General features: G+C 34.6%; 1 protein-coding gene across 5 annotated transcripts in view; it reads right to left on the bottom strand.

The window, feature by feature from the left end:
• Window positions 1-691: 691 nt before the first annotated feature.
• Sobp (Sine oculis-binding protein) overlaps window positions 692-25,254 on the bottom strand; it is a 211,344-nt gene continuing 186,781 nt past the window's right edge. For all 5 annotated transcript variants that reach the window (XM_090408985.1, XM_090408987.1, XM_090408986.1 and 2 more), the window contains one exon: window positions 692-2,890. In XM_090408985.1, the coding sequence (XP_090265111.1) occupies window positions 1,059-2,890 (1,832 nt within the window). In that variant the 3' untranslated portion in view covers window positions 692-1,058. The remainder of the gene's footprint in view (window positions 2,891-25,254) is intronic.

Genomic DNA, 25,254 nt, shown 5'->3' with positions numbered 1-25,254 from the left:
GAAAGTTTTCAAATATGGTTTCTTTCTGGTAAACTCTTCTGTTGTTGCGATATTAACATACTCGAAGGTATCGCTAGCTCATTAAGAAAGATTTAATTGGCTCCATCAGTGGCATGTCGGTTTATTTTTAAAATTCGTGTCAATATTAATACTTTCTGTTGTCATTGGATTCTGTAATTAAAGGCTGTACTAGGAGCCTGGTTCTTTTATTGTTCGTTCGTTTTACAATTAAATTTGTATATACGCTCTAGCTGATTATTTCCATTGCAAATATTTTTACGTAGTGTTCATAAGAGCTAGGGCTCTTATTTTATTTCAACAAACCAACAGAAAGCGGAGGAGATGGTTGCCGGTTCAGTGGAGCACTGATGATGGAAGTACCTGAACGCTATTTCCCAGACACTAGTGATGGGAGATAGCGCTCAGGTACTTCCGGTTAAAGTGAGTCACCGAAGGAGAGATCATCTAACAGCGGAATAGCTTTGTGAGTTTTCAGAGTCAACCCTTTATTTATTTATATGATTTTTATATCTCTAAGACATTTTTTAAACGGTCGGTGTTATATTGTTGCCTTTATATAAAATTTGGTAAACCCAAAACTCGCTAGTTTTGGGTTTACCAAATAAAACTTATGAATGATATGCATGTAACCAGAACAGAGAGAACATCAAAGGAATAACAACACCTGCTCTTTTTTTTAACGCTATACATCTTTAATTTCTCACACGTAAAGGCCAAATTCACCAGTCTTGCAAATTTTCGTATTTCGTCAATTAGTATGCAAGCAATCCATCTTTAAGTAGCTTTTGTCGATTTAATCCTTCGTGACTTTCTGAACAGGAACAGTACGACAGTCAGCCTCGTCCGGATCTAAATTTCTGAATTAAATAAAGTTCAACGCAACAGTTTTAATAACCTATCTTGAGCATTTCTCCAGTTAAGGGAAACCAGATATACAAGAAGCTATATACACATCATTACTAGGCTTCAACAATGAAAACAATGCGATTTTTTTTTTTTTTTACTATAGAAGCACGCACTATGTGCCCGGATCGATTTCACAGTGACGTCACTCGTCCTCTAACACATTTTCTTTTCATGTTGATGTGCTGGGAAGACTGGTCTTCAACAGAGCGCTTCTCTGCTCCAACATTGTAGTTTGGCGACGGACTTCTAAGCACCGAGTCCCTATTGTTGGTCATTGACCACATTTTGGGATGTCCTGCCAGACTAGAACTGATGGAATTGTGGGAATAGTGTTCAAAGGTTTGTGGAGGTTGATCGACATCACTGTCTTCCACAATAGTATCGTCAACTGTGTTGTCGTCTTCTGTACTTAAAGCTTCGGAAAGCGGTGAGTAACTTCGGGAATCCACATCAGCAACCCTATCATTGTCTCTCTGGAAGTTGGAAAACCGGGATCTGTCCATTGTTTCTACACTTTCACTAGTAATAACAGCAGGGTCATGAAGGGTGTCAGCTTCTCGGAATCTTTGAGGGGTCCATTTGTCCATTTGTGCATTGACCAGTTTCGTGATAACAGTGTCCACTTTACGAGAGTGTCCACGTACAGCCTCCCTTCTTATTTCCCTCTCGCTATCACTCGTGTCGACGGTTTCACTGTTGGAAGCCCTTCTGGTATGGTCGCAGGAATTCTGCTGGTTGTTCATGTCCGACGCATTGATCGGAATGGGAATCGGGATGGGAATTGGAAATGGTAAGGGGAGTAACACTGGGTACGGTACGATAACCGTGACAGGAGGTACCAGCGAAGAATGTGGAGGTGGTGGAGGAGGAGGAGGTTGAGGTGGTGGATGCGGTTGGGGTCCTGGAAGAGTTCCTGGTACCGATACCGGAGGAAGCGGAGAGATGGGAGGCATGAACCAAGGAGGAAAAGGAAAAGGAGGAACTCCTGGTCTCATCCCAATTCCGTGTTGTGCACGGAGGAAAGCTTCCATTTGCTGTTGGGCCATCATGTGAAGGGGAGGAGGATAGAGACCAGGGGGTAGGAAAGGTGGACGGAGGGGTTCTATTCCGACTCCTAGAGGGGATGGAACAGGAGGACCGGGATGAGGATGTTGGGGTCTAGGGGAAGCACCAATCGGAGGTGACGATAGAGTCGGTGATGGTCCGTTTAGTAAAGGATTGTGAGAACCGGAAGTGACAGAGTTTTGAGACGCAGCACTGCCACTAGCTGGAGGTCGCTCGGAGTGTCTGTTGCCGTGCACGACAGTGTCTGCCGTAGTCTCCTTTCCTAAGTGATTACGTGAAGGGAGACGATGAAGCCGCCTTAGTTTATCTCTTTCCTTCGCTGATCTGGTCACGTGTTTCATAGAAGTGTTTTCCTTTTCTTCGTGAGGGAAAGCGCTACCTCCGCCGCCGCCACCGGAAGCCGGAACACTGGGAACGGACGCTGATTTCTCGCTCGGGAGAGTTGGCTCCTCGCGACTTTCTGACTTCTCGGAGGGAGGATGCGAGTGACCGTTACTGTGACCTTTACAGTCCCTTAACCACAGGTCAGGGGTGATTAAGTTGCCCGAACCTGCGGTCGCCATCTTACATGCGGCTTCTTTGAGATGAGTGTGCATTTGAAGGTGAGCCTGAGTCTCTCTGCAGAAGATGTTCATCTTGTATTGATTAAGGCACTTGTCGCTACAAAACTGTAACTGCTGCTCACCGTCTTGGAAGTCGACGTAGTTGACCGTATGGCGCACGTGTTTACACCAGTCGCACACCTTGTTTTTCTTAAAGGAAGCCCTTCGACATTGAGTGAAACACAACTCGCTGCAGAATGCTTTGCACCCATTTGCCGCTTTGAGTGTGAACAGCTTCATCCCTACCTTCTGGCACCACGCACACACAATGCACCCTGGTGGCAAATTTGGTGAATCTGTAAGAGGAAAATAAAAGAAAAAAAATCAGAAAGGTTTTATGACTGGCTAAATTAATAACAATTCAAAATTACTTTGAAAATGACCTCAATGGGTAATTATCATCTCTTTCATCATCATTACAAAGATGGTTATGGTGCTAATTTTATCACCATCATCATCATGACTCTGTTATCCTGGAGTGATGTTTCATTCATATAATCATGTGACTGTCATCTTATTCTAGCAAAGATAATATTCATGGGAAATGAAACTCATTAAAGGCATCATTCAGGTAAAAGAATGTCTATCTCATTTACGAAAACGAAGATCATACTTAGACGGTCGTAAAAAAAGTTCGGAAATTCTAAAATGCTTATTTAGGGTTTTGACTTTAGCGGTTGTAAAATTATCCAAATAATGTTAACCATGATTTAAAAAAATCAAAATCTAATGTTTGCATTTTTACACAAATAATAGCTGTTACATTCGATATTGGCTATTAAAGTTCAAATAAAAATCAATCTACAAGTGGTAATTAATAATACATATTTAGAACAAATAAACAATAAAAGAAACTAGATATGAAGATGATATAAGAATGCTGTTTGGGAGTGGATTTCAGACATATCAGAAATTACAAGCAAATCTGTTAGGAATTATAAAGAGAATGGGCTATTTATTGTTCTGTGGGAATAAATTATAATAAGAATTTCTTAATGTTTCATAATACCAAAGCATAATACAAGGGGAAATAAATTCCTTTTTCCTTGCATTTCTACTTCTCTTTTTATATATTTCAACTACTAACATAAAATTAAAATGTGTAAATCAAAATATTGACAGATAAGTTAAAAACGCATTGAAAGGTTTTTTTTTAAAGAACTTTTAAGAAAATCTAATTTTTAAAAATTTTTTAAAGAAAATTTCTTGTATTCGCAGCTAACTTATTTAATTTTCCCACGGCAGTATTTTCTTTGACGAAAAATCGAAGCGCATATTCAACACAAATCCAAGCAATCATCTCCTGCTACTGGAGCAGCTGTCAAACTGAAACTGGCCGTAAGGCTACATTCTTTAATTTCCGTGTCTGTGGACCACACTTGGATATTTTAAGCGCAAAATTTCCTTGATATATAAATGATGTATATCAAGTAATTATGACATTTCAAAAATAAAGTCAAACGGTCACTAGCATTTACTATATGATTATTTCCTTGTTGAAGTCTGTTTAAATAATAATACGTTGTGATAACTAATATGTGCTACGTAAATCAGTCACTTCGGATTTTCACAGGATTTTCGCACATTTTTCACAGCTGTGTGAGAGGGCGCTTTTATTGTTTTCCGAAGAGCAAACGATTTAGTTGACCGCGTTTTGTGTACAAATTAACCTGTTTACTAAATGATTTAAAGGCGCTGACTGTGATTTGCTAATGTGCTCTCTGGCTGGCTAAAGGTATTAAAATAATTTACGGTTGATAATCACAGCAGATATTATCATGAATGCGTTTAAAGCTGATAACTGGAATAACAAAACCTGGATAGCATACACATATGAAATTATTTATGAAATTATCAATATTCTACAAGCAGAATATAATTTCAGTTTCTCAAATTCCTTAGATGCCATTTGTGGCGGAGAACTATTTAAGTAATACTTCAGGTAAGCTCTGCAGCGCCGATCACGTGAATATAAGTTAGTCATGACTGCAGTCGAAATTAAGGTATTAATGCGCGATGCATAACTGTATATCACAAAAGAGCATTAAAATTTACACGTGAATAACTAGACATATAAATCTATCTCTTTTTTTGTTTATTTTTATAGCAATTTACTGTCATTTTAACGAGCTATAAACTAAGTAAATAAATCATAATTATCTTTAAGTATTTTAGCTTCTTATTTTAATTTTATATATGTGATGTGGTATGCACGAATAAATAATTATATTTTTCTTGAATTGAGAACAGAACTCAAAATACTTCATCTTGGCTATTGATCTTGTTAAAAGAAGATAATCAGTATGAATTTGGTTTATACAACAGGTAGACAAGTTAAGCTTTGAAAGTTATGGATTCCAAAAATGATCGATAGCTTACTAAGATTTTATAGCTCTTCCCTTTGCCTGTTTTACGAGACGAAAAACCTTCCACTTCTGTATTGAGACTGGCTAACTTACTTTCAATATGAAAAGTCCTAATAAAGGTTCTTCGTATTCTAGATGGTATTCGAGCCTAAGTCTTTCCAACTCAAGGACTTTTCGTCCATAATTACTAAGCTGCAGAGCTCAGAGAGATTATATATTCTTATTTTATTTAGTTTTCAATTTTTAGGTTTTATAATTTTGTAAATGTTTGTAATTTTGTTAATTTTATTATTGCAAAAAAATTTTTTTTTTTCTAATAATGAATACTTTTGTATTTTGCAATTTTGTCATCACGTTTGCAACTATTAGTTCCAAAACGCTACTGTAAGCAATGTTTAAATATCCAAAAAGAAAACACAGTTTTTTGCTGGCTCCAATCATTTCCAGTTGAACATTTCCTAATTTTGTTCAAATCTCGAATCCATTCAACCACAGAAGATTGTTTTCACATGTCGGACGGTACGTCCAAGATCCTCACTTCTGTTCTGAAGAAAGTCATGTGGTGAATCAATAATGTGTCTTTCAGCGATTCATTGCACTCACAAAGGACGTTCGTTTCGGCTCTACTTTTCTAAGGATATTTAATTTTAAATTTCCACGTTGAAAAATATGAAGTTGGTTATCAATTAAACACTCTAAGTTCATAAGGTCAACTAGAAAGAAAGTGAACTAATTTTTGTTCATTTCTTTCAATTTTTTCTCTAAAATTATAATCTTAATTTTTAGTCGTCAAGCTACGAATTAATGGTGAAAAAATAAGAGCTTAAACAGCAAACAACGTTTCATGTTCTGCGCAATCTTTAGTCACAGTAAGATTTGTTTTTATGTATTGTCTTTTTATGATCAATCAACTGATCATCTATAGAAATAAAACTTTATCATATTTATATAATAACAGTGTTTAGTTTTAAAGAAATGCAATATTCTTAAAACATTTTCCACACACACACACACACGCACACGCACGCGCACACACACACACACACACACACACACACACACACACACACACACACACACACACACACACACACACACACACACACACACACACACACACACACACACACACACACACACACACACACACACAGAGAGAGAGAGAGAGAGAGAGAGATGTAAATAGCATAGATTATTATAATCAAATCTGAAGTAGCTTTATGACTTGCAAAAGATAACATCAATACAAGTTACATATATTATGTCATGATATTATTGTCAGACAGACCAATTTTAATATCACAAACGACAAAATGATTTCATCACAGCACTCTTTCTGTTATCAGACAGGATTTCCACGTAATAATTCATTCATTCTTACTAGACAGAATACGAGATGTCAGGTGCTTATGCAATGGCGTCTTCGATTCTCTAGTTTATAGCTCGTTAGGTCGTCAACATTCGTTTTTGACGATTATTCTTGAACAACAACAACAACAACAACAACAACAAAATTATAAAAGTGCGCGCTTTCAAGTTTTATTATTATTATTATCAACATATCATCATCATCAACAACTATTGTCAATCGACTGGATGAAGGCCGCCTTTCCAAGATAACTCCAAAACTCTCTGTCCATGGCTCTCCTTTCCCGCGTCACTCCTGCAAATCTGATGATATCATCAATCCGCCGTGATTTAGGTCGGCGTCGTGGTCGTTTTTCTTCCCTTGGAATCCAATCCAGTACTTCTTTTGTCCATCGTTGATCTTGTCTTCGAGCAATATGCCCAACCCATTGCCATTTCAGATGTTTCACTCTTCCTATGATGTTAGAGACTTTAGTTTGATTTCTTATCCACATATTCCTTTTCTGATTCTTTTGATACCAAGCATACTTCTTTCCATGCTAAATTGTGTTCTTCCTAATTTTTGAATTTCCTTTGTATGTGATATCCATGTTTCACAGCCATATATCAATATAGGAAGAATACAGTGGTTAAACACTTACATTTTGTTTTTTTTTCAGGCATAAGAGTAATTGGTTTTTGAATATTTAATATAATTTTCCAAATGCTTTCCACTCAAGCAATGTACGTCTTTTAATTTCTTCCAAGATATTTTAATTAATTGATATCCGCTGTCCTAAACACAGGTAATGATCCACTTGATCATTTGCATCATTAAGGATTTTTATTATTTGGCGCTCACGAAACGAGTATCGTGAGCTCCAAATTTCATCAAATCAGCATACACCAATGCAACAGTAGCAGTCGATTTAATGGAAAAGAAAAGTATGCTCAGAAGAAATATTCAAACTTCTTCATTGAAAAAAAGAAAATCTAAAGACAAATGGAAGCATTTAAGCCATTTACGCTTTGCAACTAAAGTAAAGTTAATAAAGTCATCTGTACAGCGTAAATGGCTTAAATGCTTCCATTTATCTTCAGACCTTTTTCTTCTCAATGAAGAAGTTTGAATATTCCTTCTAAGCATACATTTTCCCATTAAAATGGGCTCTGCTACTGTTGCATTGGTGTATGCTGATTTGATGGTTCTTACATATGGCTCCTCCGCTATACACATACTAAACAGTGTGTGTGTGTGTGTGTGTGTGTGTGTGTGTGTGTGTGTGTGTGTGTGTGTGTGTGTGTGTGTGTGTGTGTGTGTGTGTGTGTGTGTGTGTGTGTGTGCGTGCGTGTACAAAGAAAGAAAGAGATTCTTAGGGGGAAAAATGGTATTTTAAATACAAATACTAGTAACAAATATTGAGAATGGCTGTTTAGAATGTGTATAGTTTTTTCTTATTATTATTTGGGATAGACAAGTCCATTAGGTGCTCAATGCGTAGCTCGGCATACATCCAACTTGTAACTCAGTTCCTGCCAAGTGCGATTCAACATTTTCGAAGTGAGTGTGATTACAGCATCTCTAATTTTGTTTTTTTTTTAAACTGCAGTGAAGTCATTTTCGATGTGCACACTTTTAGTCTTTACGTAACTCCATACTAAAGGATCTAAGAGTGTAAAGTTGGGAGGAATGAAGTGGCAAGGAAATTGGTCCGTTTTTAGCAAGATAACGGGAGAGAGAGAGAGAGAGAGAGAGAGAGAGAGAGAGAGAGAGAATTTAAACTGATAATACACCATTGCATAATTTATTTATCATCAGGTGGTAAGTACGTAGCGCGAGAGAGATTCGTTTAAATTCTTGTTGCACATGAATTAGTAACCCAAATTTTGCATACTTGAAACAGAGCGGATGAACAATCATCTTAGGTTACTAGGTATTTAAACACGTGATTATACATTAGTAAAACAATTTTCCTAAAACGAATAAAACAATTACAACTGATTTATTGGACTTATGTAAGTTAACCAGCATTTCACTCTTTAGGTGAACAAAAACAAGAAAGTGTTAATGAAATACTAGCATTGTTCTCGCTTGAAATAACATTTGAAATATCAACATTGTTCTGCAGAAATCTCGTATATTTTACGAAGCATCCGTTATAAAACACATTGCAACGTCATTGCACTGGTCTCAATTTCCTTGAAAATAATGGAGGGATCGTCAACGGTTTCACTACGTGGAGGTGTACCAGTTAATGCCAACAGAAGATCTCTTAAGAGATCTTCTGTTGGCATTAGCAAGCCAGAAAGTTTGGAAAAAAATTGTGTACTGGAGGTTCATATTTTCCAGTGCATTTGTATATAGTATATAGACGCCTGTTTACGAAACCACCATCTACGGTCTGCCTTCTGCTCTTTGCAGTTGGGTTGTCAGTTTCCTCTCTGGTCATTCACTACATGCTTTGTTGAATGAATACCTATGTTCAGTACATAACTACCTATGCTACTATAAAATCACTTTTTTCCACACTCCTCCTCCTATACATTAATGGCTTTCACTTCAAATCCTATTCGCATGCTGATTAGATACACTCCATTGCTCTTTTATCATTTAACAAACCTTGAAGTGCTCAAAGCTACGTCCTTCATAACCAATGCCTCAAACAGTGATATCTATATATATATATATATAACAAAATTGTAATAGATGAAATAATATGCATAATAATCAAAAACAGTGCCTAATCAAATAATAAAATAATCCAACAACAACTTTAAAACTAATTTTGCAAATACTAATAATAAAATAACTTATGATGCAATTATTGAAATTTAAAAAAAAATTAAAAATCTCGTCTTTCCAATATTTGTAGCTAAACGTAGTTCTTAGTTCTTAATAGCATAAAAAATTCTGGTGGTTGACACTAAACATAGCTCCTACTCATAATTTTTTATTTATTTATTTTAAAAATAAATAGTAATTATCCGAATTTTCAGCCAAACGGTCCTTTGAATACCCTTCATAATACATCCTCCATTATTATGATACGGGATTTCGTTATACTAGTATAACGAAAAGCAAACCTCCCTAATACAAGAAATTGAAATCTCCATACTCGATATTTAATTATCAATAAAATAATAACATTAGCTAATGGTGAGAAAGATAAAGAAATCATGAAGTGATCCTTTGAGTTCTGTATGAAAAAAATGTGATGATTGATTTTCATTCAAACAAGTGGGATCTCATGAGATTCTAGTAAGGATTAAAACAAGTCTAGACGACAACTCTTTCTCTCTCAGATTTATCATAATTTGAGAGAGGATGTTCTTTTCGATTAGAACAACTCGGAGAAGTCAACTGCTTTCAATGTATGAAACAGGTCTTGGGAAAAGAAAGAAACAGGTCGGATGCCATATGCTGCACAAAACATGAAAGAAAGGATCAATGAAGAAGTTATTCTTATATCGTAGCAGATTATCTCTACTACTCACTTGCATAAGTTCCTGTAGGGATGGTGTAGGTAACAAAACGGATAACAAAGCGAATTTTTTCTGTAAATCGAGGATCATTCAATAAACTGTTTAAACGAAAATAGAAATGAATTGAAAGAATAAAAATATGGAATCCTGCTCGCCTGATGGACCTATTCATCCATTTATTACTTATGACCTGTTTAAAACGTTTCGAAAACTGACAATCCTCAACTCTTTATATTTCAGTAATTAGCGGTCATCACAGAACAATACTTAGAAATAAAATTCTTACGGATGGGACGTCCATAAAAATATCTTCCCTGATGATTGTTTCCCCCCAACATCACAGACACTTACGTCAAATAGCTAATTTTTAGGCAGATATAAAAGATTAGGGGCTGAAGAAAAGTTAAGCAAACTCATTTGTTTGTAAATGATTTTTTCCCGAAACGAATGAATTAAAAAAAATTCTAGTAAGTAAGCAGTGACTTTTAGTAACTGAGTTACAAGGAAGACAGCGAGGCAATTAAGAAAAACTACTCAGCAAAGCTGCATATTATTAGCATAAAACTATTTTCATATATTTTTTATCTGGTCGAATTTAATAGTAAACTTGAAACTTACTATAGGTATCTGTATTTTTGTCTATGTTTTTTTTTTAATTAAATTAATTAATTGATATTTAGTTTAAGGAATCAGGAAATATAGGAAATATATCCATATGTAAATTCAGAATTTAGTATAAAAATTACGTAGAACTTCATCACCTCAAATTATGTTTCAAATGAAAAAAAATTGAAACCATTTTTCAATTTTTAGAATAAAAATAAATAGTAATTTAACGTATTATACAAATAAGGAAAATGATTTAAATTAAGATCTAACTAATTTTTAAAAATATAATGTATTCTTTTTATTATTAATATATGGGAGAAATGATATACTATAGATTTAGTAATAACCTTTCGTAGTGGTAACCACATAAAAAAATAATATCCTTTAATATAAAAGACAATGCAAATGCAACTATTCAATAAATTTTCAACGTCTTGAAAGAGAGTAATTCTGGTAATGATGTTTTCATTTATTTCTTTATAAACGTATAAATTGGTTAAAGCTATACATAAAATATATTAAATAACATATATATTTTTAATTTTCAGTCGAACTTTTAGTTTCATTAGTTTTCTCCAAGTTTTTAGTTTATTAATCAATTTGTTTTAGATTGCATATGAGGTACGCCCCTTTTCCTTACTTTTTTTTCTAAGTTCATATTTTATTTTCACTCTAACTGCGTTGAGTTTTTTTTTATGAAATATTCTCTCCGACTTATCTTTGTGTTTGGTTCCCATTGTTTAAATTTTAAAGTAGCAATTTAAAAAAATCCCGAAAGATATAACAAAAAAATTTTCAGAACTGGTTACAAATCCCTTTGAAGTAAATTCACTTTTTGACGACAGATGGCGAAGTGTTTCCTCAATTTAGTAACAAAATAATCCACGACCTTTCTAATGGGTTAAAGTAAAAGGTCTTTGCAAGTACAAGCCGAGCGCTGACAAGTGTAGTTCCTGCAGTGATGGCTGAATCAATAAAAACGCATTCACAACGAGACCACACCCGTCAACTGTTGTGGCTCTGGTGTTCGCAAAATGACTCCTCATCAGTGCTCTGACCCAGCATTTCAACTGCTGCAATTTGGATTTCGTCAAAGCTATGACTGAAAGAAATGTTTTAAAAAAAGGAATGAATAGTTTCTTTGGATATAAAAGAAAAATCCAGTTTAAAATTGAATAATAAAATTGGAGAATAATTCAGTCCATTAATAAAATTCGAAGGAAAATAGCACCAATGTACATCATAATTATACACGATCTTAAATCTTCAATGGATGACATTAAATAACAATGCAGTTTGCTGTTCAGCATACAGCAAACACAAAACGTAAAATACTGTTAGTAGACATTTTTAAGAATAGTGCAATAAGAACATTCACAAGAATTCTATTTGTTTTCCTATTTTACACTTTTTTTCCCATTTTCAAGCGAAATTTTTGATAAATCATGTAAACAATAAATGTAAAGAAATTAATCAAAAACATGTCAGCTTGATGACAAATCATGGTTTTAAAGGATTGAATTACCACTGGCTACACAGTACACGGGTTTAAAAAAAATATTTGAACCTAGGATCGATAATGTGGTGTAGGTTGTAAAAATAAAGTACGACTTTCAATGATGGTGGACAACATAAAGAATTGAGGTCAAATGGAGTGATATACTGGATCTTCTTGGATTTGTAAAGACAAATGACATCTGTTTAATAGAATATAAATTGCAACACCCATAAATTTTTAAAAGAGTTGATCTCATAAGTTTTTAAAGAAGTGTTTTCTTTACATATTCATTGGCATTTATATATAACGTACAGAGAAATTTGTTCTGTGTATTCTCATGCTTTGTAGTTCTGACATGCATATTAAGTCGAAAAAATATGATGAATCATCTTTCGACTATATGAAAATTAGATGTTAATTTTATATTGTAACCATTATTTACTCCCCATTTTTAAAAGCGAAATGAATAATAATAATAATAATAATAATAATAATACATTTCCTGTTCATTATTTCATATAATTTGTCTCTCAAGTCCATGGTGCGATTTCACATGAAATGCAATCTAAAACCAAGAACATAACATCACATAATATTTTGAATGGTTTGTAATTCGCCAACACTTTAATTATGGCAGAAGTTTTGAAAGAATTTCTCAATCCATGATGAGCATAGCTATATATAATAATCATCGTTATCTCTCTTTTTATTATATTGCAAATTTATTTTAATAAATGTTATACAGAAAACCAGTGTAACTAGTACTGCATATAACGACGAGAATCTGCTAAATTTTTGGCATATAGTAGTGTAATAATATTACATGGAATATTTTTCAGTTGCAAAAGTTCGACTTCAGTATTGTCATTCTAATGAGAACTTTTGATCGTTTATCACAGTTCTTAAATCCTGTAAGACATTTGTCAAAGTGGTGTTTTCATTTGTCAAGAACTGCAGTTCAACTGAAATAATTTACTTCGTCTTTCTGGAATGGATCTCAGAAACTTATGACCAATCGATGTTATTGGTTGGCGGTGTGGTAGCATATAAATCCTCTGGCGAACAGGTAGAGAATGGATATGTGTGCCATGGAAAGGTTTGGAGAAACGAGCTCTCGCTCTTCACATTTCCAGAGTTAGTTTTTGATGGCGTCTAGCATCGAAGCTTGCCAAGCAAATTGTGATCCTTTGATCTACCTGCTGCCGACTGTAATTGGATAATCAGCTTTCTCTCTGGTCGTTTACTGTGTGTCACGGTGGATGACTTTCTCTCTTTCAGCTTCGCCACCAATGCACCTCAAGTACCTCAGGACTGTTCTATCACCTATCCTCTTTCTCCCATAATTGACATCCTCTCAACACAACTTTTTACAGATTTGCTGATAATAGTACTTTCAATTCATCTTACTAATCGGACAATACCATATCAAATGAGTAATTCATATTACTCATTTGAAAAAAACCGTTTCAACGTCCCAAGCTTCAAGATCATTTCCAACCAGTGCCTTAAACATTGATCTCCATAGCATCCTTACCATGGGGGAAAACAATCTGGTCACCTTCAATGCCACCAAAACGCAGTCTTGTCTTTCCTCTCGCAAAGGGTATCTCATCTCGCATATCCTTATCCTCTGTAATACACAAATCAATAGACAGGATCAGATCCCCTACTTGGACAGATATTTACTTCCAACCGCTTCTGGCATAAACACATCACACCAATAGCTTCCTAAAAACTAGGCACTGTCATCCTCTCAAGATGCTATTTTTCATCCACCTAGCTACTAACTTCTCACATATTTGGGATAACGTACCTAAAACGTCCCTAAAAATTCTCGATGCTGTCCAGAGGTGAGAATGATCCCTCTCTTAAAGACTCACTTCAACTTCTACCTTACAAACGCAATATTTCATCTCCGTGTGCCTATTTTACGGTTACTTCCATGATCACTTCTTCACTGAACTGGCCACAATTACTCCTCCACTATCTGTTGGGCATGTTAAAAGGAGAGCAACAACTGCCCAACATCCCTTTTCAGTGGAGCTGCAAATAAACCGAACCTGCTTCTCTCACTTATTCCTCTTTTATTCAATTAATACCTCTGTTCTTCTTGAAGAGCCCTTCTCATGAGGTATTCCCTACAATCTGTAATTCTTCAATAAAAATTAATGAACTTATCCTTTCTCAATTCTCAACTGCACTCCACAACACAACACAACACTGATGTGCTTTTTAGGTTCTTCCACCTGGGATAAATACAAAAGAGACTGTGGGTTCGAATACCATGGATAGGCATGTTTCTAAATGGCTTTAAGTGGGAGATGAATTTCTTACCAGATCCTTATCCTACTTAACGGAGGTCTGAAATGGTTTGAAATAGTTCCATGTGTCGTCCCTAGAGCAGAGTTTCCAGATATCTAAGCCTTAGCCCACCCAAAGTGATGAGAGACTTGAACACACACACACACACACACACACACATACATACATATATTGTATATGTAAATTCGTCTCTCATCTACTTTTAGAGTATACAGGTGGCGCTGACATTCAGCAAAGGAAGAGAGAGAGAGAGAGAGAGAGAGAGAGAGGGAGAGAGGCCTCGTTGATCAATTCATGTATTGCCACCTTCACAACTGTCTAATATAGTAAGCTAGAAATTAAATTAAATGGTATTTTAATAACCGTTCATAATTTCTAAGTTTAAAATTTAAATTATCTTAATAATAAATACATTATATACAAAAGATTAAATATTTCTTAATTTTTAAAAAACTTAAAATACAACATTTAGATTCCCAGATGGTCCTATTAAGAACATGAGTTCACTTGAGTCATTCAAAGAAACATTATCTATCTCTTTCGCATGAATATTCCATTCTAGTTAGTTCTAATCTAAGTAATGTTAATAGATATTGTAGAGAGGACATCTACTGATAACCCAGTTTAAATTAGAACATCTTTTGTTGACATTCCACAGATCATAAAAGTATGTGAAAAACAGTAACGACATTTACGTTTTTTGTTAGACTTTCTTTGAAAATGTCTTTTATTGTTTTCTTTCAATGATATTTAGTTAAGGGAAAAACCTTCCATGAAGAGTGAAAATGTGTGACGAGCTGTCTCCAGCACTGTCTGAGGAGAACGAAAAAAGTCAGATTTGATGAATCCTTCACCGTGGAGATAATAAATCATTTAAACATATGAAGCTAACTTTAATGCTGTGAGCATTTACTGCGTGTATCAAATCGTAAAACGAACTTTAAAAATTAATATTTTAAAGTTAATAGTTGAAAATTAACGGGATTCAAATCTCATAGATGAGAGGATTTTTCCCTGTTCGCAGCAAAGATAACCGGCTTTAGACAAAGGTGATAGAGATTTTCTCTCAACAGCTCATGATTTTTCCCTTTTAAAAGAAAGTTCACAAACATAAGCATTTATTAATGTGAATACCAACCAAGAAATGCTATATAGCATTGTAGTTAGCTTTCTTCGCATAGCCGTATCTATACAAACCGGCCACCAAATTAGAAATCTTTATGCAGATATATGTAAACGTCACTTACGCAGCGTATATGCAAAATACTTGGACAAACAGAACTTTTTGTGTGCAGCAATTGACCTAATCATTTAAAGAAGACTGTTCCCAACCCACATCTCACAGAACTATGCGCAGGGAATTGAAGAGGATCGGTATTGACAATCGCATGCCTATATGGAAACCACGGTATTAAATAAAAGTTTCCGAATTCAGTCTCCTGTATGTGTATATATACTGTCGGAATGCACGTCTTCCTCAGTTTCTTATGTACTATACGTGTATTCTAATTTATATGAATGAGATATTTTCTTGTAATTAACAAAGCCTTCAGATTCAGAATTTTTCGAATTACAGTCAGCACTCTAAATACTAGAAAAATATTACCTACGTGCACCCCATAATGTACATAAAAATGGAAACAGCATGTATGAAAACATGAAGTTGGCTCAAGTACTAGAGTGAGAAATATGCAAATCGCTTTGATATCCTCTTCTTTTATATATCATATAACGAGATTATTATTTCAAATGCGGTGCGAAAATCCAATATAGTCAAGAGAATTTCTTATTTTTTTATTTCATTTTTAAATATGAATCACGGGAGAAATTGCAAAACTTATTACATCAGTGCTTGATTAAGTAGTTAAGGAGAAAGGAGAAAACTATGGATACATCTTTTAGAGCTATCTGGAGGTTGTAGTCATCATGAGAAAAAGTGGACTGTAGCCATTTGAGTAGACCTAGTTTGAATTATTTAAATTGTTGGTGAGTGGTAAGCAAGATCTTCAGTAAATAGAGACCCGGATAGGTTATTAATGTGTCACCAGAAACTTCTTTAAAAAATTAAAAGTCATCCCACAAAAAAAAAAAGCAGGAAACATTGAAGACTAACACTAAGCAGAACTTTACACTAATAGACCAGCACGAGACTTTAAATATTACAGTAACTGTAAAGTGAAACAAAGAAAAGCAACAACAGATGAATTTATGAACTAGAATGGGTGATAGAATAGCGCAAGCACTATATGTCAATAGATATTGTAGACAGGACATCTACGGATAACCCAATTTAAATTAGAACATCTTTTGTTTACATTCCACAGATCATAAAATTATGTGAACAACAGATCTTCTTCAATTCCATGTTACGTCATGACGATAAGGACTAGCATCTTATTAAGTGTTAATTAGCTTCATTCTTCTATTTTAGGGTTAAAGATTATTATCAAAAATAATTAGAATATCAGCGATGTTGAAGAAAAAATATTTTTAATAAGGACATTAATAATCTCCAGACCCATCTTTGGCCTTGGCGATAGCAGAGAATGCTTTCGACCAGCTGCCGGTAATCCTAGATTGTTATAGCGATATGAATTGTCTTTGTCTTGATCTAGTATTACAATTCATTTTAAAAGCTAGTGTTTGGAGTCTAGATTAGAAGTGTTGGACAGCAGAGAGAACTCCAAAAGGTCGACTTCTTCAAATCAGATGATAAGAAGAGTATTTATTTTTATTTTTTTCGTAGGAGAGAGTATATTCATGCGGAATACGAAAATTTAGCTTAATAGAATTCAGATCTAGATGATTATGAAATTGCCTAAAATCTTAATCAGATTTTTTAATCCAAATTGAAAGAGTCAGAATTATTGTTACGCAATGTTGTGAATTATCCAAAGAGACTGTTTTACTGGAAAAAGAGATATCGCGTCACTCTCACTTCATATAACTTCGAACACTATGAGCATGTCACCAAGCGTATGACTAGTATAATTAAAATACTCACTTGTGATTGTAATGTCCATCAAAAAGAGATCACCAGAATAGCAAACTGAGCAGTAAATACTCGGCTACAGCATTAAATATTGTCAAAACAAATATTAAATTAAAAATATTATTACAATTCAGGACTGCACCAAGAACGATTATGTGAAGTTCCAAACTTATAAGAACTCTTTCCTTTATACAAACTGCAAGTTTTCTAAAAGTGCAACAGTCACAAATAAGACAAGCGAAAAATGGAATTTAAAAAAAAAATAAAAAAAATAAGAAAATACCTTACCTGTATCGTAGTAGTTATATCCATGAAAGAAAGAATACATTAGATCTGAAAAATGCACAAATTCACTACCTTTAAAAAGATTTCCTGAATTTAATGGCATCCTGATTTACCCACCTATTGATAATACGCAAAAGAAAACCTTTTGAAAACCGAAACGCATCAGAAATAATGCCATCAGATGTCGCTACTGCAGCCCTCCCTATCAGAAGAAAAATCGAAAACTGTAAGCTGATCGCTGTATTGTCCGATGGACCAAAGTCTTTGTGGTTATCATAACCTCTGTATGTCTTTCTTTCTTGCTCTTTCTCTCTTTTACTAGATCTATCATTCATTTTAAAAAGCACGTTCGACTCAAGGCCCCTTAAATCGTCCAGGTTCTAATTTACCATTCCCGTCTACGAATATAATTTTTTCAGACATCCTGATGTGCATCAATTGCTTAATAACACAGAACGAAAGACAAATTATGTCGAGCCAAAGGTCACAGACAAACGATACCAGTTCCATTTTCAAAAACAGAGACACAGAAATTCAACCTTCAACCCCCCCCCCCTTATATCTCCCCAAGTCCAATTGCTGTAGTTATCTGTGTGACTGCGGCCAGTCTCGCGCCTAAGGGTAAAGGTGGTCATGGCAGCCGCGAATTTCGGGCGAAAATAAATAGCAACGAAGACCTGGTGTGATGACACGAGCCAAATTGACGTTTGGAATGTATCAAGTTTTGTTTCGTAGTTGGCGGCCCCCAGATCCGTTTCCATAGTCACGACCAAGCCCAAGGAGATGTAGAGAAAGGGGCAGGGATAATGGCTATAAATTACTAAGAGAGGGGGGCGTGGTCGTTTAACAGTTGTCCTCTGGGCACTCCCGACTTGTGCACTTGATTCAAAGACTGGCCGTCATTAAATCCCTGTTTTCTGTAAATAGCACCTCTCTCCGCTGTCATTTCTCCTGTTTTATTTATTGCTCCCAAACTCTTGATTCGAATGCTGCAAGAGTACTCCTTACGATTGAAAGATGGTGTGGAATACATAATGAAGTGGAGAGAGAGAGAGAGAGAGAGAGAGAGAGAGAGAGAGAGAGAGAGAGAGAGAGAGAGAGAGAGAAAGACCACCCCTTCCCAGAAGTGTTTCACGCCCTTAATGATGACACAAGTACCTCGTCTGCATCTCTTACACGATATTAAAAAAAATACAAATGATGCTTTGAATTAAGAAATCTGGAATCTTTTCAAATACTTTTAAGAAAGTATAAAAAGCTTTTATTTAATGATTTTTTGCTGCCTAAAAGAAAAATATTACTTAAAACTTTAGTAAGTTAAATATATCTTTTTTTTAAATTTAAATATATTTGATTCATATATTAGAATAAACTTGTATTGCGTGTGCATTTTTCCTTTTTTATTTCTGGGGCCTAAGAGTCTCGATATATGTATAAAAATACTGTAGTGTTTACTTTGGAGATAAGTACCATCTTCGCTTGCCAAATTTCCCAATGTTTGGCCAGCAAGAAACTGTGTTAGTGAAACGTAAATCTTTTGTCTCTCTTAAAAAATTATATCAAGCAACATTATCTTTTTATTCATTTCAAGTTGGCAACAATGCGTTAAAAAGAATAGCTCCAGATTTTCATTATTCATCTGTACTTTCTTAATTTTTTGAATCGATTTTTAGTAGTTTTAATCTTTTTATCGTTTATTTTTTTAAATAGTCAACTTTTAAAGTTTATGTACTCGTGCTTATCATGTGTGTCTCTGCACTACTTCATTTTCTCTATACTATTTCTTACTTTGGTTCTGTTCAAATATTCGTCTATTGTTTATTATTATTATTGTTATCAGCTTCGCACACACGAGAGGTCTCAAGACCTATGACACAACAGTGTCATGTGTGGGCAAGTGGTCAAAAGAACAAAGGACCAGCTACTAGATTTCTCAAGATCAGTGGTCGGCAACCTTTTTAATATGAAGGGCGCAATACTGGGGCGCCATGACGCTCGCGGGCGCTGCGTTGCCGTCTCCTCCTGATTTAAAATTAAACTTAAGATTACAATTGGCATGAATTGTAATTTTAATTTTAATTGTAATTGGTTTTGAAATGTCTTTCTATATTACTTTTTTTTAGAAATAGAAATGATCTGACAGATACATGCTAATTGTTAACATGAATATTCTTTTTGTATTCATTTTTATTTTTATTTTTTATGGTATTTTATATTCATTCATATGTGACAAAAATATGTTGTAAAAGCGAGGTAAATAAAATAATGTTAAAATTTGAAATCTCATATTTCTTAAAAACAACTAATCATAGAATCACTAAGCCTGAAATGAAAGAAAAAATGCGTCTCACGAGCCCTCCGCAATTTTCAAATTTTATATTGCGCTCTTCATATTAAAAAGGTTGCTGACCTCTGCAAGATGTTCTTTACATTTATGGAAAATACTAAGGAAAGAGGTCTGGAGCTTGCTCCACCTTTACTACGAGTTGCCCATAAGGCACTACTTATGCTTACATCCGCCGAAACTTTTAGTTTCTATATATTCTGTATACACGAAACTCTTGTAGTTTCTATATTCGGCTATGAAATAATGTTGGATTCAATATTCACTTAATTTGTACCATCATGAATTATATTTGCAGTGTTTTTTCTTTATGTTTTCTTGCATTTTAGCACTTACTAGTAATGAATGTATCTCTCAGATATACTGCGATCTACTCTGCAAAATTACCGCTGCGAGCTCTAAAGCAGTTTACAATAATTTCTCTGAGGGCGCACTAAAAATTCACTGCGGACGCCATGACGCCCGCGGACACTGCGTTGCCGACTTCTGCTCAAGATGATAAACTGTTATTCAAATCAACGACACATCCTTTCAGCAGTAGGTATTTTACCAGAAAAATCTAACCCGTCACTAGGTTGACACAGGTTGGAAGCCACAATTTTTATTATAAAATAAAGTATTCTTTTCATGTCCCTTTTCTACATCCATCGATCTAACTGAGACTTGAAATAATACAATTTTTTTTTTCTTTCGGAACAGTAAAAAATCCAGCAATCAATAATCGATTTCTTATGTGCTTTTTAGTGTGAAAACAATATGCCTAAGCCTTCGAAAACATTTAAGTTATAAAATAAAACTGAGAACTAATGATACGTAATTAGCAAAGAAATAGTTTAACATAAAAATAACAATAATATATTAAAATAAGAATGACATTAATAGTTTTGCGCATAATCAATGATTATCATATTCCAGTCAACCTATTGTTGAATGGACTTTCTTTACTTGACATTTATATTCCATGGTCGAGAGCCAGATCACTTTTGTTACACTCAGATAAGTTCGTATTTGGAATAGTTGTCTTTTGCTTTAAGAAGTACCTTCTCTTAATTCATTTTCTTGTACAAATGCTCAGTTAAATATAACATTTATTGATGAAGTAATCGGGAATGGTTGAAGGTTTTTAATTGCCATTTAATAGCAAAGATGATATTTTTGCTATATCGAAAACTGTTCTTAACGAGTGTCGAAGTGTGAGTGTGAATAGGAAAATATTTAGGAATGAAATCTTAAAACATCAAGAACTGTCAGACATAACCTTCTCTGAAGATCTGACTTTGTTATTCCGCTATTTTCTAAGAGATAATAAGTTAATAAGGAAAGTCTATATTTCTGACAGTTGCTTTGTTGATGAAGGACAAGAAGGATTCATAAGAACAAATAATTCTGACCATTAAATAAATAGCTGTCAGTTCATTATTTGTTATTTGTAGAGTTTCCTCTCTCTCTCTCTCTCTCTCTCTCTCTCACACACACACACACAGAGAGAGAGAGAGAGAGAGAGAGATAGGATTTAGAATTCTAGGAAGAAGAGACCTTATGTAAATTCCCTGAAAGACAAAAGAAACTATCTCTATACCTTTTTCAGCAACTTCGGGTATCTGGTCTCAGACAGAGAGAATAGGCACCAGTTTTTTATTCGACAAACTAACTTGAAAAATTCCGCAGTCCTCTGCGGAACCTCGGAACTCCGAGGTTCGGTAGAGGCCTGAAATTTTAATTTTTGCCTTTTTCTTTCTACTTTTTCAGAATCTTTTCATAATCTATTTACAGTTAATTATTGAAAAATGTTTTAAATATTAATTAAAATCTATCACAAAAAGATTATTATTATTTTTTAGATATTCATACAAGCTGCGCTCTCCCAGAATACATACTTCCGAGTACTAAATATAGTGTCAAGTGTCATATTGGAAGTTTAGCTGTCTCCGAATATGTCTCATTTTAGCTGATTATAATCCTTACTTTTTCATGTTGTTGTTGTTATTATTATTAATACTTTATTAAAATAAATTATTACAGATATAAAATTTTAATTTATTTTTACATCTAAAAATACACACTAAAGTACGCCATACTGAATAGGATTTCATATAAAAAATATTTGAAGAGAAGGGTACCATAGCTATTGGAAGTTTGAAAAAAACCTACTGATATAGATGTTGCCATGATTCTCATGCGCTTTCTTAAATTATTATTACGTGATACCTCCAGGGAGTCTAAGGGCTCATGGAGGGAGGGCACCTGCTCTACAACTTTCTGTTTCCACCGCTCAAAGAACTCATCAATCCACTAACTACAACGAACCGCAAGCCCACGGGGTGGATTCGAACCCGCAGCCTTTGAGGGGGAGAGCGGATACGCTAACCACTCGACCAACCAGGTATCGATATCCGAAATAGTTATACTCTTATTGCAATCCTTCCTAATCAACGAAGCGCGCACCAAACAATTCTGGGACTGAGTAGTTTGGAATCACAGTAAATCAAATAAAGGCTGATGTTACTATCTGCTAGTGTGTGTGTGTGTGTTCTTCTTTCCGGTTCGCTTCTTTTGTAGGATTAAGCAAGTTGTTTCTGGGAAGGAAAGCCTGCCACCTCCGTATGAGACCGAACAAAAAAGGAAAATAAATAAAATTGCTGAATTTTAATAATCACTTATTAAAAAATCATCAGAGATATAAGCGTATAACAATAAATAATACTAATTTTTATTACACCACTGTTACGGAATGCTATATAGATACCAAGATGTGAGAATTACTCAGATAACCTCAGCTATTAACTCTCTCTCTCCGAAGGGTTTAGTATAAAAACAAACAAATAAATAAATAAATATCAGTTATGGGCATGTTGGCGGAACTGTGTAAAAAGATTATAACTTAGAGAGTTATGACGAAAAATTATAGCCTTAGAAATAAAAGAGATAGCGAGAGATGGAAGCTAAGATTATGATTTTGAAATGACTGGTTGCACATAGGTGGAGCAAATAAAGAGACTGTAAGATGGTCTGTAATTATAATATTATGATAAGCATCGAATAAGTACTTTATAAATTTATTCATAAAGAAAATACCACAAAGCCAAATAGCATTTGATATTTACACATATCAATATTTATATAGTTGAGTTTATGACCGCTTAAATAAAAGCATTCTATTAGAGCAGCTCTGCTGAATTCGAGTTAACAAGATTTGTTCCTATCAGTTACTTTGATCGGTTCGCATTTGTATCTATAGAGGAATCATAACAAAATGAAGATTTATGTATCCTATAAAAGTAAACGTAACTAAGAAACTTTTTTTTTTTTTGTGATCCCGATTCTGGAGGTAAAAGTGTTGACATTTGAAAACAATCAAGTCACAGAGTTGAACCATTTTGCAAATTAGCACCCGATTACCATTTATCTGTATGCGTCCGTCTGGATCATGTTTACGCAATATTTTAACAGGTTTGTGTGACTTTGAGTAATAGCGCAACACCTTAAGAATGGCTACATGTCTCCAAATCTTTATCGAAATTCGCATTTTTCCTTGATTCGTGACCCACTAAATATCTTTCAACAACTCCCACTTCTCTGAACTGCCACATCCATCAACACCTAGTTAGAGAGGTCTTTAGAATGTCGACACTCTGTCCAAGGTGGAGCTAACCTAATCTCAGATGCTAATCTAGGATTTAATCGTTAGATAACAAACAACTCTCTGTTGCGACTACATGAGAGATAAGAAGAGAAGTGTGAGTACTGGTACTAAACGGGAAAGAGGATGGATTAAAACATATAAGAAAAAAAACTTTGATGCCGTTCCACTGACGAGTCGAAAAAATCATCGAAACAATTTTATCTTGAAGAGGTCAAGGAATACATATTCAAGTCAGATTTTTACATCCGATCTGTTTTCACTGTGAGTTATGCTCTCGCTTCCGAAGTAATGCGTATCAACCAGCCTTAATAAACTTGTAAATCTGTAAACTATCGACTGGGATGCTGGTAACATGCAGGTAATGTTTTCGGCGCGCTGGGTTTCAAAGCGTATATACAAACACATCAGAAAATACACGAATTCATTTGCTGGGTGCTTTATAAAAATGATAGCTAAACTTTGTTATTTGTAAAAATAATCTCGTGGTTGTATAAGTACTCACACTTTCTTCCTGTGAGCAGCCAGTACTGTCATAAACACTAAACAGGCCATCCAATCTTCTTCAAAAAACCATTAGAATTAAAACACATATTATTATTTGTTTCTTACAATTACTTATGTTGATAGTTATTCGTATTTATGAATACTAAATGAGCCTCCGTAGCTCAGTCGGATTTGATGATGCCCATTGGTTGGAAGCTGGGTTCGGATCCCGTCTAGGACGCGAAAAACTTTAATCAGTGCTTTTTTAGTTTAAGATAAGTTAGCCGGTCTCATACGGAAGTGGAAAGTTTTTTTAATTCCCGCAAAACAGGCAAACCTGTCAGAAGAACATACGCAATATACAGATATAAGAGGCAACGGGAATAAGAATTAATCATATGAATGAATATTATTATGAGGAACAATCGGCAGAGCTTTAGCGAAAGGAGGAGCTGACGTTATCTCCGTAGTTTTAATAATGTTATACAGTAATACCCCATCTTATGACGCTTCACTCCAACGATGCTTTTCAATTATAACCATTGCTCATTTATACGATACTACACTCGTTCATAGGACGTTTCTAGCGATATGATGCTAAATTATCACAAATATCACTGCAATTGTATCCCTTATATGCAAGTGATGCTGTATTCAAAATATATAGATTTGGAAACAGTTAGCTTGCCAGACGCTTATATTAATTCTATTCATTATGTGTTGCTTTCTTCTACATTGCACGATAAGGTACACGCTATGATTCTTGCATTTTATTTCTTAAACCATCTATTTCGTTTGCAACTCTGAGATGCATTTTAATCAGTAGAACTACTTAAGCATTTTTAGAGAAGCGCCACGTCTCGTCTACAGTTACAAATTCAATCGTAGAGAACCACAATTCTGGCTACTCTGTTCCATTGAAATCATAGTTAAAGATAAAATTGCAGGATTACAAAACAGTCATCCAGGACAAAGTTAACAGAATTTTAGTACATTTTAATTTTTTTTTCTCCAAGTAATTTTGTCGTATATCTTCAACACAATTTGGTTCAAGCCAAATAGCTTGTAAAGTCCAGCTTTTTATGTTAAGAAAAATAACGAAGAAAACACGGGAATATAACCAAGAGCTATATTTAAGTTTTATACATCTGGTAAAGGCATACGATGTGGTGCCAACAGAAATGCTGTTCAAAACAGTACGATAACTGCACACTTAAGTTAAAATTCTGTAGTTAGAATTGAAGGATGTGCAGGAAGATGATTTGATGTTAAATCAAGTGTAAGACGC

The sequence above is a fragment of the Typopeltis vanoorti genome, chromosome 19, assembly GCF_054136105.1.
Source record: "Typopeltis vanoorti isolate ZY-2024b chromosome 19, IOZ_Tvanoo_1.0, whole genome shotgun sequence".
Classification (NCBI taxonomy): Eukaryota; Metazoa; Arthropoda; class Arachnida; order Uropygi; family Thelyphonidae; genus Typopeltis; species Typopeltis vanoorti.
The sequence above is the reverse complement of the archived record's forward strand: the minus strand, read 5'-3'. Positions and strand labels throughout refer to the sequence as shown.